Below are 16,439 nucleotides of genomic sequence, written 5' to 3' on the forward strand. Positions count from 1 at the left end.
CTCAAAGGGAACAGATAGGCTCACTGGCAACCTGGAAAGGTGCTTGGAGGAGAGCCGTCAGCCTGAATTTCAGTCAGACCATAACAGCTTCTATGATACCGATTAACAGCCAGAAAATACTGCCCCAAGGCTGTGACTGAGTTCTCAATAGCCTTTCTGTTTAATTTCAATTACATTTTTTTTCTTTGAGAGTCATAAACCTGTCAAACGAGCCAGGATCTAACTTCCTTTCCCTTTACCCAGTTCACCGCTCCAAGGCAGAACTCAATCTGTGACTTACTGCTACTTACTTATTTCATCCACATTTTCCAGAAATCTCTGCAAGTCTCTCTCTTGATCATCAGCCATTGCAGACACAAATCTCTAAGGGAGGCAGTATAAATTATGAAATTAATAATGAAACACTAAACAGAACCGTTGGGCTTATTATCTGTCTAAGACTAAGAGCCAAGTGATTATTATTAAGGCAGATTTGTGTTTGTAAATGTCATGAATAACAGCGGGGAGAGCCATTTTCCTCCGACTACTGTCTAAGGCCAAGGGACAGTCATTACTTGTGGCAATACTTCCTGAGAGCCGCCAGCCCTGCCTCTGCCGGGGGAGATTGCTCTACAATAATTCCTCCAAAGCTAACATCAACCACTGTGATTTAGGGACCCAATGTCAAAGGAAGCTGGGAGAGGAGCCCACTGATTACCAGGGCTGGAGGAGGAGTGTAGTTCTTCCCAACCTTGGCCATGACAGGTGTGCCTAGTCAGAAGCTTGGACCAGGTAAAGCACAGGATATAAGTAGGGAGGAAGAAAATTTTCATCATGTCCATGGCCACACTTGATTAAAACCTTTGCCTCTGCATTGTTTCTGAGGATGAAAAGGTGTCAGAATACACCAGCATCTGTTTTCCAGTGCTCTACAAGGTAGATTGGCTTTATTACACTTCCTTTTGAATGCGAAGACATGATAAACTCAGTGGCACCCTAAGGTTTATCCACACACCTAAAGATCACCTGGAGCTTATAAGATATAGATTTCCCCAGCCTTGGCCCATAGGGAGCCTCAATTCACGTGGGAGCACACCTAGGTTATGTACACTTTAAATACACTAGACTGTGGTTCCAGCTTGCAGATAGGCTTGGTAGTGCAGTCAGACAACTTTGAACTAAAACTTTGCCATGCACAAGGAGTCCCAGTTTCTCCATTCATGTTCTGGAAATCATAATGCAAACCCAGAGGACACCACAGCGCTGACTGTAGCACTGGAACGTGGGTGGGTGATTAGTCAGGCTTCTTTATCTAGAAAACAGCCTTGGCATACGACTCAAACAGCTAACACTCCCTAGGAATGGGATTCACATCCCGGGAGAAGTGAATTAACTCGTTCACAGGTATGAGGCTAGCATGAACCAGGCGATTCATGGATGGAGACAGCCAATCTTTCCAGAACAGTACACCCAAGCTAGAAGGGTCAGCAGGAATGCAGAGGCAAGGCTCCCTGGCCAGACACACAGCGGCGGCGGCGGGGGTTGGGGGAGGTACACGGGAGCTCCGCCCCTCAGTCCGGCACACCCCACCGGAGGGCGGGGACTGCTGTACTGTTGCCTGGCAACCTCTCCCCCGCGTCCTGGCCCTGTGCTTTCAGAGTTTGTCTCAGCCTGCAGCTGGTCCTCAATCATCCTTAGGGGCCCGAGTCAGTGGCCTCTGTCAACGCTAAGGTCAGGACAGGACATAGTTCCAGGACAGATTCCCTAGGACCACCCAGCTAGACTGACCTTTAGTACTCAGGATCTGACGGAAGTGGAAGCTGAGGACAGGCTGTGACTGGCTTTTGCTGGGAAGAGGCGGGGCCTGGGTGGGCGGAGCCTCTTGTGACCCACAGAACGCCTGCCCGGTTTGAAACTGGGATGTCCCACCTACAGCCAGAAGCAGGTTGGTGCCGGCTGGTCGCTAAAGCAACGCTCATAACGCCCTTCCACTCTGGAGCCGCGAGGGTTCTCCCAAATGATTTCATATCTTGGGCTCCATAATGTAAAGGGTCCATCCAGCGTACTTGGATGTGAGTCCGGTTTTGTTTTAATGCGTGGCTTCCAAGACAGTACCGTCTCTTTGAGTCTTAATTTTTCTCATACACAAGTGGAAAAACGACACCTTTTCACAAAGTTATTGTCTAAGGGGCTTGGATACTAGCCACAGAAGTAAGCGTTATACAAAGAACACTAGTAGGATTTAGGCTAGAGTGAGCTTGGGCACATCCATTCACATTCGAAATACATGCACACCTCATTAATAACCCCCACCATACCCCCACCTTGAAGCAGGATATCACTGTGTAGTCTAGCCTGGGCTCACACTCCCTATCCTCCAGCCTCAGCCTAATGAGTGCTGGAATTAGAGCTTTTTGCCATCATATCCGGCACTAGTCTGTCTTTAAGCAAGTTTCAACACATGCTGTACTAGGTCTTTGTGGGTTGAACATTTGAAGAGAATAAGTTTAAGCCGATGACCCCAGGGACTCCTCAGCAAATCTGTGGATACTTTCACAGAAAGCAGCTTGATTGGCTGAGGGATAGAACTTACCAGGGACGGAGATTTACAGCCAACCAGCTATTAATTGCAAGATTCCTTGGTGTCCTTGGTCCTCTCTGGTTCTTAGAATGTTTCTACTTTGTCTTTCTCATAGTTCCCTAAGCTCTGAGGGGAAGGGTTTGACGAAGATGTCCTGTTTAGGACTGATACTAACAAAGCTTCCCATTCTCTGCATGTTGTCCATTGGTGGGTCCCTGAGTAGTTTCTGTCTGTTGCAGGAAGAAGCTTCTTGATGGTGACTGGGCCAGACACTGAGCTGAGTACAGGTCTGATGTAGCTACTGAGGAATCCCAGGTAGAAAATGTTTCTAGGTGTTACAGGCTGACACCAAGGGAATGGACTAAAAACAGGCTGGGCCTCCTGTGTTGTTAAGTGGAGTCTCCAGGATATGGAGGTAGAGTGGGAGAACTGGCTCGTGCAGTATGCCTGTTACAGTCTGGGATGAGACTACTCTGTCATATTGTTAAACGCAGTTTCCCCCGGTTAAATTTAATGTGAACCGAAAGGCACTATTCATTCACTCAGTAAATGTTCTATCAGTGGGCACATCGTTTCATTTTAAAATAACCTAAATGTTGTTATGCCAGTGTAAGAGAAGTGCTGGTAGTTTCAAAACACCCAATGGCTTTAAAATGTATCTCTTCAATGGCCTCTAAACAACAGAGCATCTATGAGGGATGATATTGATCATTTTATTTGAGGTGGGAAGACATGATCACTATGGGTGGTATCATTCCCTATGCTTGGGACCCTGGACTGTTTAATAGTGTGAAAAAGCAAGCTAAATACTAGCGAGCACGTGTTGTGCTTTTATTTTGACTGCAGATGGGATGTGACGAGCTGCTTCAAGCTCCTGCTGCCGCCTTTGATGGAATGACTGTACCTTGGACTGTGAGCTAGATAAATCTTCCCACCTTAAGTCTCTTTTTGTCAAGGTATCTTATGACAGCACCGGGGGATAAAACCCAAGACAGAAGCTGAAGACTGGTGTTCCTTAGAGAAGTTACATAATTTGTTTTCCTGCTTGAAGTCACCACCCAGTTTACATCTCCCCACATAGTCAGAACACTAACCTTTTACAGAATGTCTCATGCTTCATCCTGTTCGCCGATAATGCTCTCACATTTGTCTACCACAGGAACAGCCACAGGGATTGTGGAAATGTTCCCTGTGACCAGCTCCCACGGCAGAATGGAAGAGAAGAGGCTGTTTGTTGTTGTAAAAATATAAAATAAAACAAGTATTGTTGGTCTTTTATCCCGCTAGGCCTGCACCGCGGTGCCCCAAGATATCTGCTAGATATCTTGGCAGAAACACATCCCAACTCCTCAGCGGCCCAGTGTCTCCTGCCGCCACACACTTTCCTTCACTCAAACCCTCACATAAAAGAACACATAACACAATAATCTTAGATCCAATTGATAAGATATAATTGCCCACTTAAACATACAAACCCTGGTACCATTCATCCCTTAGGAACATTGATAACAACCTGTAAATACACAGAGCAGAATCTTAACACCACCTGCCATGGCTTCACCCCCCTCCCGCCTTGTCTCTTCCTTTCTCCTCAGTCTCCTCCTCTTCCTTCAAACTTCTCTCCTGCCCATCCTTCCTTCATCTCCAATGACAGGCCTCCTTCTATCCTGTACCTGCCCTTCACCGGAACTTTACAAATTCAATGGGGAGGTTCTGGTGAAGTCGCCTTATTCCTGAGTACGGAGTCTAGGGCACTGTCCTTGGGGCAGTGGAATTAGCATCAAAATACAGATAACTCCAGGGCAAACCACAACAACTGTTCAGCTAGGTTCTGCAGGAAGAGCTGTTGTCAACCAGTGTGGATTCTGGGCAAGTGTGGAGGCTCCGAGTGGAAGAGAATTAGAGGCGGGAAATGGTGTGATGTCTGAAAAAGAAAAACTTTAATGTAAGAGTGATGAGTCCTGAGCTCTAGGGTGTGGGTGATGTAGTAGAGTCAAAGCCAGAACCCCCAAAAAAGAGTGTGAGGCTAGTCACTGGCAAGGCAAGCGCCCAGGTAAGAGGTGATAAGAGTTCTAGAGCAATGGGTAGGAGAAGGGGCAGACTTACTTGCTCCTGGAACTGGCTTGAACGGTGATGCTCTGTAGCCACAGACTGTCGGGCTGGTGCTTCTTCAGAAGCCCTTTCTGTCTGATGGCTTCCATTCCTGTTGCTATGGAACCCCACTCTCCAGTCCCATTCATTACAGGACTAGTCCCCATTCCTTAGGACTAGAGGTCTGGCTGTGCTTCGTCTTTTTGTTTCTAGCACTTGGAATTGAGTGAGCAAATGTGCTTACGGGAACTGTCAAGTGTGCTATGCTGGATGGAGAGAGGATGAGAGAGCTGACAGTTTGCATCAGGCTTCTAAGAGCCATCTGTCCTGAAGAGCAAGTGTTACAGTTACAAGCCACTTCCGGGGGGGGGGGGGTTATGAATCTTACACTTGATAGATTAGGGTTCTTCATTTTGCTCTGCTTCTTTGTTTAACTGGTGATGTTTGTTGTTTTAGAGGATGCTATCTCATTCTGTGGCCCCGGCTAACCCAAAGTTCACTTCGTGGCCCAGGTTGTCCTCTAGCTTGAGGTGACCCTATTGCTTTGGGAGCTCAGGTTGCAGGTGTGTGCCCCCAAACTCACCTCGGATTGGTCAGAAGACCTAAGTGACCCTGGAAAGCCAGTCACCTGGCAGCAAAGAGTCTGATTTTTCTTTCTTCCAGGCACATGGAAGATTTCACTTTTTTGTGGCCTGGTAACTTGATATGGCCAATGTGGTATTCAGAGAAGCAACGTGAACAAGAACCTTCCAGAACCCAGTATGACTCACTGAATACGCCCCCCACCCCACCCAGCAGCTAGCCAATGGAGGCCCACATGAACAGTCACAGAAACCCAGTTCACCTTTGATTTATAAAGGAGTAAACAATAAACCTGGCTGATAAGGGGTCAACATTTTTGGTGGGTGTGTTGCCTCGGTATAACATGCGCAGCCACTCAGACCACCTGCTCTTTATTTGATGCCATGCCAAAAATCTAAGGACCCTGTGGGTGGATCCGTGTGGATCAAGGTCGCTGTTAGATTTTTAAGGGTCAATGCCTGCCTGCGTTCGCAGTGGTTCACATGCGCAGAGACTTTTGAAAGCATTAGTGAGCTGTATTTCAAGGATGATTTTACTTTTATTGAGCCTAAATCCCCTGCGTGGGACTCCGGTTTTGTGGTTTACGTCTTCAATAAAAATGGGGGAGCATCTGGCCATCTTCCACTGTGTCATAAATCTGAGGCTCAGATTAATAGAAGTCATCGCTACACTTTTACTCAGGCTGCTCCCTACTGTGCAAACAATCCTAACTCCTCGCTTCTTCCCATCAATTATATCATACAAGCTTAGAAGAGATTGGGGGGAAAAATCCCCAGCCTCATGCAGAATGAAACAAACTACCTTTGCCTGTGGAGATCAACTGCTACAGACAAATCCACCAGAATCCAGGAGCCAAACCACAGTCAGCCAGTCAAGCCCTCAGCTGCGTGAGCCAGGGAGTTTGACAACTTTGGTTTCGAGATTCAGAGAAGAAGAAGTCAGAAGGATTTGTCCAGGTCTCTTGTCTCCTCAAGAAGAATTACAGAATCATGCTTCATTTCTCTCTCCTAACCATTTGTCCTTACAGGGAAAGAAACCCTTAAGCTAAAAATTCTTGTCACTTGGATTCTCCTGTGCTCTCTCTAGTCCAACTCGCCGCTGTACAGGAAAAAGTATTTTCAGGATCTCAGGTTCATGTGTCTGCAGGAGACAAGAGTATCCCTTGATATTTCTGTGCTGAAATGATGGCATGGAAAATATTAGCAGCAGCCACAATCGCAGTCCCAAGAAACACTTGCTGAGCTGTGTGTGACAGGCATACATATGACTTAATGTAAATGTTCTGTTTGTTCCCATTTCTTTAGTCAAGAACATGCAGTCAAAAGGGGCTGAGACTTGTCAGGGTCTGGGGAAGACCTGAGCCCTTAAAGCTACCCCACTTCACTGCCCTGACTCCCAGGTGACTCCTTGTGGCAGACAATGCCCGTTTCGAACTTTTGCTGTCAGCAGTCATCCTGGGAAATTCCACGGAAGCTTAAGCTCCATTTCCACCCCCACCCCAGGAATGTAAAGCAGGCTGCTCCGTGCAGTCACAGACTGGTCTAACATCCCCTCCATAGGGAAGTGTCCCTAACTTCATTAAGAATGCTAGGTGATTCCATCAATGTCTTTCTTTAGAGACGTTGCTGTGGGTCAAGAGACTTCTATGCTAGGAAAGGGCAGCAGGAACTCCTGTGCCGAATGGGAGACCCTGCCTGGTGTGGAGCAGCACTGCCCTCTTGTGGGCTGAATGGGTGTGACTAGCCAGTGCCCTGGCAGAAATGGGCTATAGGGCATGAGGTCAGTGCTCAGGTATTCTTGTTTTTCTTGCATTTACTTAGTGCTAACCGAGCACCTCCTGTGTTTGCATACCTAGTATGCTAATTCTGGCTTAATTGCTATGAAGAGACGCCATGACCGAGGCTACTCTTATAAAGGCAAACATTTAATTGGGACTGGCTTACAGTTTCAGAGGTCCAGTCCATGATCAACCATGGCAAGAACATGTCAGTGTCCAGGCAGCTAGGAGGAGGGTCTCTAAGCCCACCACTACAGTGACACACTTTCTTCAACAGGGTCACACCTCCTCTAATAGTGCCACTCCCTGGGCCTGGCATACTTAAACCACCACACCTAGCAAGGCTCTTTCTGCTACCGCGGCTTTGCTGAGATTGCTTCTCTGGATAGTGAACTAAAGCCAACAGTTCAGGATGTTGAGAGATTTAACCGTCATTAATTGCTTATTTGAGGTACAAGGTCATTCATCTAAAGGTGACTGTTCACACTCAGAAAACCGAAGACACTTCGACTTCGTCCACTGGAATTTTCTCTGCCATTGAGATGTGTGGGACAAAGGCACTCACAGAATTGCAAGACGCCATAGTCACACACAGTCCTGATGCGGGTCCTGTTTCAGTTGCCATGGGGTGGTTAGAGATAGATGTTCCAGTGAGCACTGTCTCTTCACTTTGTGGAAGAAGCTCAATACTACGTTAGGAGCACGTGGCAGAAACTTTAATCTCTGTGTTGTTAGCTCCAGATGCCTGTCCTCTCCTGTCTTTTGTCGGTGAATGTCTGCAATGCCGGCATCTTGCTTACATATGGCCTGAAGTTACTTAGCCCAGCATCATGTCACCGCAGCCACTGCCACATTCTAAGGACCCCTTTCTAGGGGCTCAAACAGGACAGAAGAAACGCTCAGGAGATGCTTTCCCATCCTCCCAACAGCCAACAACAGAGGCCCTCAGGGATACTTATGGACGCACTTGCCTCGGATAATTGTGTATTTTCTAACCACATTGTCTTTATCTTTATTATTCATTATCCTATTTTTAAACCACTTTGCTGGGCCGTGCCACACACTCCTGCTCCATAACGCATTGAAGCAGGCGTTCCCCTGCACATGGTATTCACACTTATTCAAGTCGCCTGGCCACACCATCTTAGATCGTTACTTCCCTTTACATTTTGTAGGAGGATACTCTCCTCGGTTGTTAAAGTTCCCGAATTGCTCCTCCGTGATTCATAAACACCAGAGCAGTTGGCATTCTAACTGGCAACTCGTGAGAACGCCAGGGTCCTCACTGCCGCGGAGGTTCAGACAATGAACGGTCTGAAAATGCACACAGGATAAATGAACCATTCTGCATGGGTTTAGACGGAAACCTCTGTTTCTCCCCACACGGGCGCTTTCCGGATCTCTCTAGAAGTAAGAGAGAACAGCATGTTCTCACAGGCACTTCCTCCCTCTCTGAACAGTCTACACTATCTGTGCCATTGGGGCCTTTAAACCGGGGCTTCTTAACCTACGGTCTGAGAGTGTGTAGATACAGTTGAGGGTCTGTGAGCTTGGTTATAATTATAGATGATAAAATCATCCAAATTTCCATCCTTTTAACAACATAACTACTGCTTAAGGTCTTCTCAAGCATCACTGAAATGGAGCACTGTATTTTAGAGTTAATGCCAGTCATGGCCCACTGCACGGCCATGACGTCGCGTAAGCACAGCAGCAGCTTGGCTCCCAGTGGTCATTAGGCATGCTGCTAAAACTTGCATTTTAATGTGCTAATTAGGAAATTTATGTGTTACCGTCTTGCAAACTCCATTTAAAATATTTAGTAATTGTAAAGCAGTATGGATACTTCCCCATTAGTTCCAGGTATTTTAGTTTTTAAATGAATATATTAAAAATACCTTTCCAAGAAAAGGCGTAGATGTATATCACTTGATGTCCAGAGGGTCAAGGCAGGAACTGTTTAGGACGCCTTTCTTCTTATTACAGGTGAAATCTAAATAATAAATGTCTATAGGGTTGAGCCTGATACCCTTCCTCTTGGAGTTTATTGGCCTATACAATCCCAATGTTCTATTGTGGAAAGTAAAGAAAGGTGAGCAGTAACTTGATAGGAGACTTGGCCCATACTAGGTTTGTAAGGGGCCAAGGTCAGGAACACCAGCACCAGCAGTCAACTGCATTGATATCACACAGCTGTAAGAAAGTCCCACCACTTCTAGAACATTCCTCTCTAGAATCTGTAACTCTGGTCCAACTATGAGAGAACAAAACAGAAGTCCAAAAGGAAAGTCATGCTATGGATCTCTAACCAATGTCTTCACCGATGGCAAATTCATCAAAAGCAAGAATAAAAAAAACCTGAGAAACCACCACACACGGAGGGCTGATTCAATTTGACATCATGCACTGACATCCACCCTGACACACTGGTGGACAAGATGGTGACTGTCCCCCAAAACCTAGAGTTTATGGTATCAGTATTGCAGCCACATAGTTTTCTATTTTCCAAAACATTCCCTGGTTTATGTGAGCATTAGAAAGATCTGGGTGACCTGCTAGAAAACTGCTCTATTATTGAAACGTCTGTAAGTCTATTCCAAAATTAAAGTTGGGATGGCGGGAAGAACCCTCAGGCTTCTGGTCCGAAACTAGTATCTCTCACAATTTTGACTTGTTCATTCATCCTTTATTCATTTAACATTAATCATCCCTGGGGCACATCGAACACTGGGCTGCAGGGAGAAACCCCTGCTGAGAAGATCTGAGAATGATGGGCCCAAGGAGACTATGATCTTCCTTGCCAACCTGGAAGAGGTGGAGTTAGAATGTTAGGGAGTGAATTCTTCAAAGAGATTTGCACCCACTCGACACAGCAGGAGAGAAAGAAGAGATGTAGGAAATTGCAAGTGAACAGGGCAGGACACTGTGGGCGGAGAGAAAGAAAGGGGATTCTGGGTAGTGTAGTCTTCAGTGAACCAAACCATTGGCCTGTCTTCAGATTACCCAGTATAAGGAAGCCCCAGAGTTGGAAACTGTCATGTCCCTGCTTCAAATCCTTAGCAGAGCTGCTCTGTTCCAAATCACTTCCTGTGACATCCTAGAAGAAAGTGGGGTCAATAGAGTATAGTCAACGTCAATTTTGGAATTCTCTGCTATATTTATAGCTACCTCTTAGAACAAACATTGTAAATTAATGTAAATTGAGTAGTTTATAACAAACCTTTTTGTTGTTGTTTTATGATTCTGGAGGCTGGAAGCATATTATCAAGGCCAAAGAAGATGGAGACTTGTGAGAAAGTCACTTCCTGGTCTATAGGTAGACATCTTCTATATCTTCAAGCTGTAGGAGTGGGAGAACTCTCCTGGCTCATTCTCATGACTGATTTACCAGCCAAATGACTCACCACCAAATGCATAGCTCTGGGACCTAGCATCCCAGTTCACCAGCTGCACATAGCACACTGCGTTGAACTGGTGACTCCCTTGATATTGGTGATGCTGTATTTATCTGTCGCAACAGCCTGTTTCCACATTCTAATGCCTTTTGTAAAGGGGGGGGGGGACTTAGAGTTATTTTGGTCTTAACTACATCTTCGCAAGCACACTGACCTTAGTGGGGAAAAGTGCAGAGATGGTTAGTTCTAGAGATTTCTCAGACCAGGCAGATCCCTGGGATCCAAGGCTGAGTCAGGCTTGCCTTGCTTCCCACCTGTTGCTTTTAGCACATGGAAACTCCAGACTTCTCTTTCCATGGGTTGAAATAGTTTCTTTTATACAAGAACTTTCGGTAACAATCCTATCCATATGGGGCTAAGGAGATGGCTCAGCAGTTAGGGGCAGACTCTTGCTGCTTTTGCAAAAGACCTGGGTTCAGTTGCCTACACGGTGGCTCACAGTGTCCTATAACTCCAGGTCCAGGGGACCTAACATCCTTTTCTTGCCTCCTTGAGCATTGCATGATTGTGGTACACAAAAATGCACGCAGGCAAACAGATGTATACATTAACCTCCCTCCATAAACCTAAGAGTAGAAGAGCATCCTCAAAGAAAAACAGAAAACTTACTAAGAGAAGGAATAGAAAAGAGTCAGGCTGCTACACACCCACAGTTACGGGGAACGGAAGGAGAGGTAGAAGATGCCAAAATTGAGGGCCACCCAAGCTGAGTAGTGGGTTTAAGACCATCCTGTGTTATAAAACAAAACCAAAGAAAATCGAAGTAACAAAGATATGGGGAAGGGTGAAGGGGAAGACAAGATGGCGCAAAAGGGAAGAAGAGAGCAAAGGAAAGTGAAAGGAAAAGAGGGGGAAGAAGGGAAGAAGAGGAGAGGAGAAGGGAAGAGGGAGGCCAGAAGGGAAGGAGAGAGAAACGCACATCATCTGTAAGTGAATCTGTCCACTACAGACTTGTGGAAGTTGATGACATTTTGAAGTGGCAGGTGCTCTCAGCAAACATTACTGTAGTAATGACGTTCCTACTCCATGCATGTGGGTGCTCTTTTATGCTGGCCTTAATCAGCTCAGGATAGCATTTCCTCTTTGGGAATCATCAAAATACACAGCTCAGTGGAGGAAGATGGGGAAGGAAGAGAAGGCAAGGAGGAAAGGCTCGAGGGGAAGCCCTAATTTTCAGGCTTCTGGCAAGACAATGGCTTTTTCCTGTGTGCCAAAACTGAAGGCCAGGCCTTGTAGTTCTGTGATTCTCAACATAGCCACTGGATGGCAGTCTCAGTCTGCTCTGTGTGCATCCCAGTCAGGCCCCTGCACTGGAAAAGGTTGCGGAGATTTCCCCAGGGAGTCTTAGCCTCTTTGAGCTTCCTGCCTGGCTGAGGCTGGCTGCATTTTGAGCACAAATGAGCTCACTGGTAGATCATTGCCTACAAAAGACTTCAGCAGTGTGTCAGAGTTGTAGATGTTGGCAAATCTGCGGTTTGTAGCACTAAAAAGAGATTGGGTGTGTCTTTATTGTCTAGCCTCGGGGGGAAACACTAGTGGACACTTGCCATACTCTGGCTGTCTAGAAATTGTTGAACAATTTTATTTAGTCTTAACCCAAAGGTGGATTTGCTGGACCTTTCATAAGGATGGGGCTGGGAATGGGGGCTGGGGCTGGGGCTGGGGCTGGGGTTGGGGCTGGGGCTGGGAGAACAGTTGTTTGAAAGCCTGGGAAACCTATGCTTTGGGGAAGGTGATGTTAAGCACATTCTCCAGACCTGGAGAACATTCCCTCCCACAACCATGCTATCACACCAATATTCACTTAATACACTCCTTCTCTGCAGCCCAAATCCACTTGGGCTGCTCAAAGCTAAAATCCATTGAGTAAAACAGATGTGCATGCTAATGTGTCCACAATAAGCCCCATTCCTCTCTGCATCTGGAGAAATTCTATGTAGCAGTGGTCCTTGTTTTATGGATAAAGTAAACATGTTAAGCAAGGAAAAGTTCTTGTCTGTGATCATACAGGTAGGAGTACCACAGCCAGGACTCCAATGTGAGCCATGTTGCTCTGCAGCCCACAGTCATTGCAAAGTCAGTCAAGACAAGGGCACTGTTCACCAGATTCATCACTATACCCTCTACCCAACACAGTGCCAACATATGCATCTAGCTGGTGCTAGATAAAGCTCGTGATGTCACTGGGGCTAAGTACTGACTAAATGGTTAATTCTGTTCTTCAGGGACCTCAGTGTCACAACCCCTGCTCACTCCAGCCTCCCTGAGTATCCTGACCTTCACCAACGACCATTTGGAATTGAGTTAACTTCCAGGACTTTGGCAGGTGACCTCGAACAATGACCGCTGTAATGTTGGCACTTGCTTTCTTGGATTCTGGTTTCCAGGCTGCAGTGGTAGCTCAGGCTGGATGCTATCAAAAGATTCTAGAATCAGAATAAAGTCTTCAGCCTATAATGGGCTAACCTCTTCCCAGGTCTGAGCATTGGTCACTGTCCTCTGCTTAGAGACACTGTGTTCTCTCTTACAGTCATGCTGACTGCTGGCTTGTGCTGAAAGTTCAGTCTTGGGCTGGTGACATTACTGAAAGGTGATTGATCATGCCAATGTCATTAATGGTTTAATTAATTTAATGAATAAATTAATTTTTACAGTACAGCAGTATGAATTAGAAATCATGTAATGAGTGAACAGTTTGCTACTACAGATTTGGGGGTTTTTTTGGCTTGGAGAAGATTTGACTGTTTCTATCACATTCCTCACTCCTACAGAATGATTATCTTAACTTTTTCAAGCATAAAAAAAGAATATTTGAAAATGCAAAAGACTATGTAATGTCAGTGCTTCTGATGAATCTGTGTATCTTCTGTGCAACTCCATGATAATTGTCTAGGTAGAATATATTTGCTAAGAACACCTTGAACACTTCGTGTGAGACTGATAACTTGATATTATTGTAGGAACAGGAGCACAAAGGCTATCTGGTCTACTTTCTTCTTAATTAAACACCACTTGTGTACTTAAGACCATAGACCAGAAAACGAGGCTGTTCAGCCACTTCGTACCTTCTCAAAATAATTAAGCAATAGGCCAGGTGTTTCCAATGACATTCTGCTGGGATCTGGTCAGTCATTCATAAACCTGCTTTGAGGCAGATGCTGCGTATGGAGGTCGTGGGTCAACTCCGAGAATAAGATAGATTCAGAAAGTGCCATGGAAGAGTCTGGAGTTCAGTAGGAAAGAGAAACATCAAGTCATGCATGAAACATAAAGGGTCTTGGGATGGCCTCAGAAGGTATCTTAAAGGTGCTTTAGATCATCCATTTAACACCAGACACTGTGCCGGAAACAAACTTCGGTGCCTTCTTGGACTAGGTGGGGTCTTGGGACTGCTTGAAATTTTTTTTAGAGTTTCTATCACTGTGATGAAACACCATGACCAAAAAAGCAAAATGGGGAGGAAAGGGTTTATTTGGCTTATACTTCCAGACCATAGTCCAACACAGGAGGAAGTCAGGACAGGAACTCAGGCAGAGCTGGAACCTGGAGGCAGGAGCTGATGCAGAAGGCATGGAAGGCTTACTGGCTTGCTACCCATGGCTCGCTCAACCTGCTTTCTTATAGAATCCAGGACCACTAGCCCAGGGATGGCACCACCCACAATGGGCTGGGCCCTTCCCCATTAATTGCTAATTGAGAAAATGTGATCTCATGGAGGCATTTTTCTCAGCTGAGGGTCCTTCCTCTCTGATGACTCTAACTCCTGTCAAGTTGACATACAAAACTAACCAGTACAAAGATGCTGGTGGTAGGAAGCAGGTCGCTGGGGTGACAGCAGCTACATACAACTGCAAAGAAGCATCTTGACATTTTAGCAACCGGAGAAGATCAGACTGGAAGGTGCCAGCTACGTGGTCAGGGCAGAGTCTGGATCAGGTGACAGCGTGGGCTTTCATGATAGAACTTAAGCTGAAAGCTTAAGTCCAGGACCTGTTTATGCACTGAGGGATTGATGTGATGTCTGTGATACAACAAGAAGCAAGTAGACATATAAGACCCTAGATTAGGGATGAAAGCCAGGCTCAGTCAAAGAAATACAATCATTGCTGACACGGGGAATGAAGGAGAAGAGAGTGTGACAGAAACAAGCTTGGAGAACACACTGATTTCATTTCTGTGTCTGTGATAAAACTCCACCCTGACCAAAACAACTTAGGGGAGACAAGGTTTATTTTGGCTCCAATTACAGACCATCGTTGCTGAAAGTCAAGGCCAGAACTTGAAGCAACCGGTCCCCAGTCAGGAGTAGAAAGGAAATGACGCATACACACATGCTCAGCCTAATTTCTTCAGCAGCCCATGAAAGCCCAGATTCAGGCCGGGCTTTACCACCTCACTCAACATAATTAAGAAAAATACCGAATTCTCATTGGCTGATGTAATCTTGATGAATCTTCATTGAGAGTCTCTTCTCAGGTGAGTCAGCCTAGGTCCTGACAGCAATATTAGAGAGGGTTGACCCTGGGTGGGATGCAGGCCTGTTAATCCAAGACTCAAAAGACTGAAGCAGGGGGATGAACTTAAGTCCAGCGTGGGCTACAGATTTAGATCTTGTATAAATGAATGAATGAATGAATGAGAAGGTTGAAGGGTGGAATCAGTTTGATGGAGATTGAATTTCTACAACTGTGTGGAATAGCTGGTTGGAGAAGAAATTCAATGAAATTTTAATAAACCTCAGTTCATATTCAGTTGCAAGTCTTCTCCACCTTAGAAGATTGAGGGAAGGAGCCGGCAGAGAAGGGTTCCTGGGCCAATGGTGTCCTTTGCCAATGGGGACTGTATTCATAGTCTAAACCTCAAATCTCCTCCATGGTGTCCACAGGTATCTTAGACTCAAAGTTTCCAAGTCTGGCACCCTGAGCCAGTCTCTCCTTTATTTTACAGTGTAAATGGAAACTCCATTCATCCTTCAAGGTCAGTGCCTTCAGTTAGAAGTTACCCTTGATGCCTCGCTCCAAACCCACATCCAGTGCATTATCCCATGTGTCTGGCTTTGCTCTCAGTGTATAACTGAAGTCTAGCCATGTCTACTTTCTTTCCTCTAGAACCCTCACCCCATCTCTATTGTTACCCCCTCCCCCCCCGCATTGTTCTCTAATGCCCTTCTGAAGTCTGTTACCCACCTAGCAGTCAGTGATCATTTAAAAACTCAAGTCAGTTCAAACATGCTCAAGCGTATCCTTTGTCTGTCTCACTTGAAGGAAAAAGCAAACATCTAATCAATGTCTGTGGACTGCGCCATCCAGCTCCTGGTGACCTCTGGGCTTCTTGAGTTTTTATTCCCCACCCCAGGTCATCAGTTGTTGTTTGATCTCACCAACATGGCCACCTTGCTTCTCTTCAAAGATGGTACTAGATCCGCTCTTCCTTCAGATCAGTGTTCCATGCCTGCTACCCTGACTAAAGGGCACACAGCCTCTCAACTTCAGGTTTGTTGTAATCTGTAGAACTGATCCATTACTTGGCAAAATAATAAGTTAAGTAATGCCACCGTAACAAGTCCCCAAATTAAGTAGATTACAATATAGAGGTTATGCAGCTTTTGCTGGTTCCCGAGAGCCAATTGTTTGATTTTCAGGAATTTATGAACTAGTTGTTATACGTGGCTTTTTTTTAAAGTTAAATGAAATAAATGTATAATTAGCTTTACATTTCTTAATTATTTTACCACTATAAAATTATTATTGCTGCATATTACTGTAATCTATACCTTTGCATGTATTTAGGGCTGCTGTATCTGTGTGAGGGAAATACTGTATAGTGACAACATACAGTGCAGCTTTACCCACCTCAAGAGTAGTAATGGTGCATTGGCCATCTTGAGAATGTTTGCACATTGCTAAAGTCAGTAAGAGTCACAAATCAGTTGTGTGTGTGTGTGTGTGTGTGTGTGTGTGTGTGTGTGTGTGTG

General features: G+C 45.6%; 1 protein-coding gene and 1 long non-coding RNA gene across 8 annotated transcripts in view; one reads left to right on the forward strand and one right to left on the reverse strand.

The window, feature by feature from the left end:
* The window catches only part of Ttc12 (tetratricopeptide repeat domain 12), a 47,477-nt gene extending 45,399 nt beyond the window's left edge, over window positions 1-2,078 (reverse strand). Inside the window, exons 1-2 of one of the 3 annotated variants that reach the window (XM_006243004.5) lie at window positions 698-2,078; window positions 291-363 (exon numbers count right to left, since the gene is read on the reverse strand). In XM_006243004.5, coding sequence (XP_006243066.1) covers window positions 291-363; window positions 698-739 — 115 coding nt within the window. In that variant the 5' untranslated portion in view covers window positions 740-2,078. Of the gene's footprint in view, window positions 1-290; window positions 366-697 lie in introns of those variants that run through there. The other 2 variants (XM_006243005.5, NM_001004246.2) reach the window with 2 other exon arrangements.
* LOC102555969 (uncharacterized) lies at window positions 1,553-16,129 on the forward strand. 5 transcript variants are annotated; one of them, XR_593876.4, is made up of 6 exons: window positions 1,583-1,924; window positions 2,800-2,875; window positions 3,407-3,516; window positions 3,720-10,326; window positions 12,691-15,442; window positions 15,730-16,129. It is a non-coding gene; the product is annotated as an uncharacterized LOC102555969 (long non-coding RNA). The 5 variants fall into 5 exon arrangements; XR_010054166.1 differs by having other exon boundaries at window positions 1,583-1,710; XR_010054167.1 differs by having other exon boundaries at window positions 1,553-1,710; window positions 3,407-10,326.
* Window positions 16,130-16,439: the final 310 nt, after the last annotated feature.

The sequence above is a fragment of the Rattus norvegicus genome, chromosome 8, assembly GCF_036323735.1.
Source record: "Rattus norvegicus strain BN/NHsdMcwi chromosome 8, GRCr8, whole genome shotgun sequence".
NCBI lineage: Eukaryota > Metazoa > Chordata > Mammalia > Rodentia > Muridae > Rattus > Rattus norvegicus.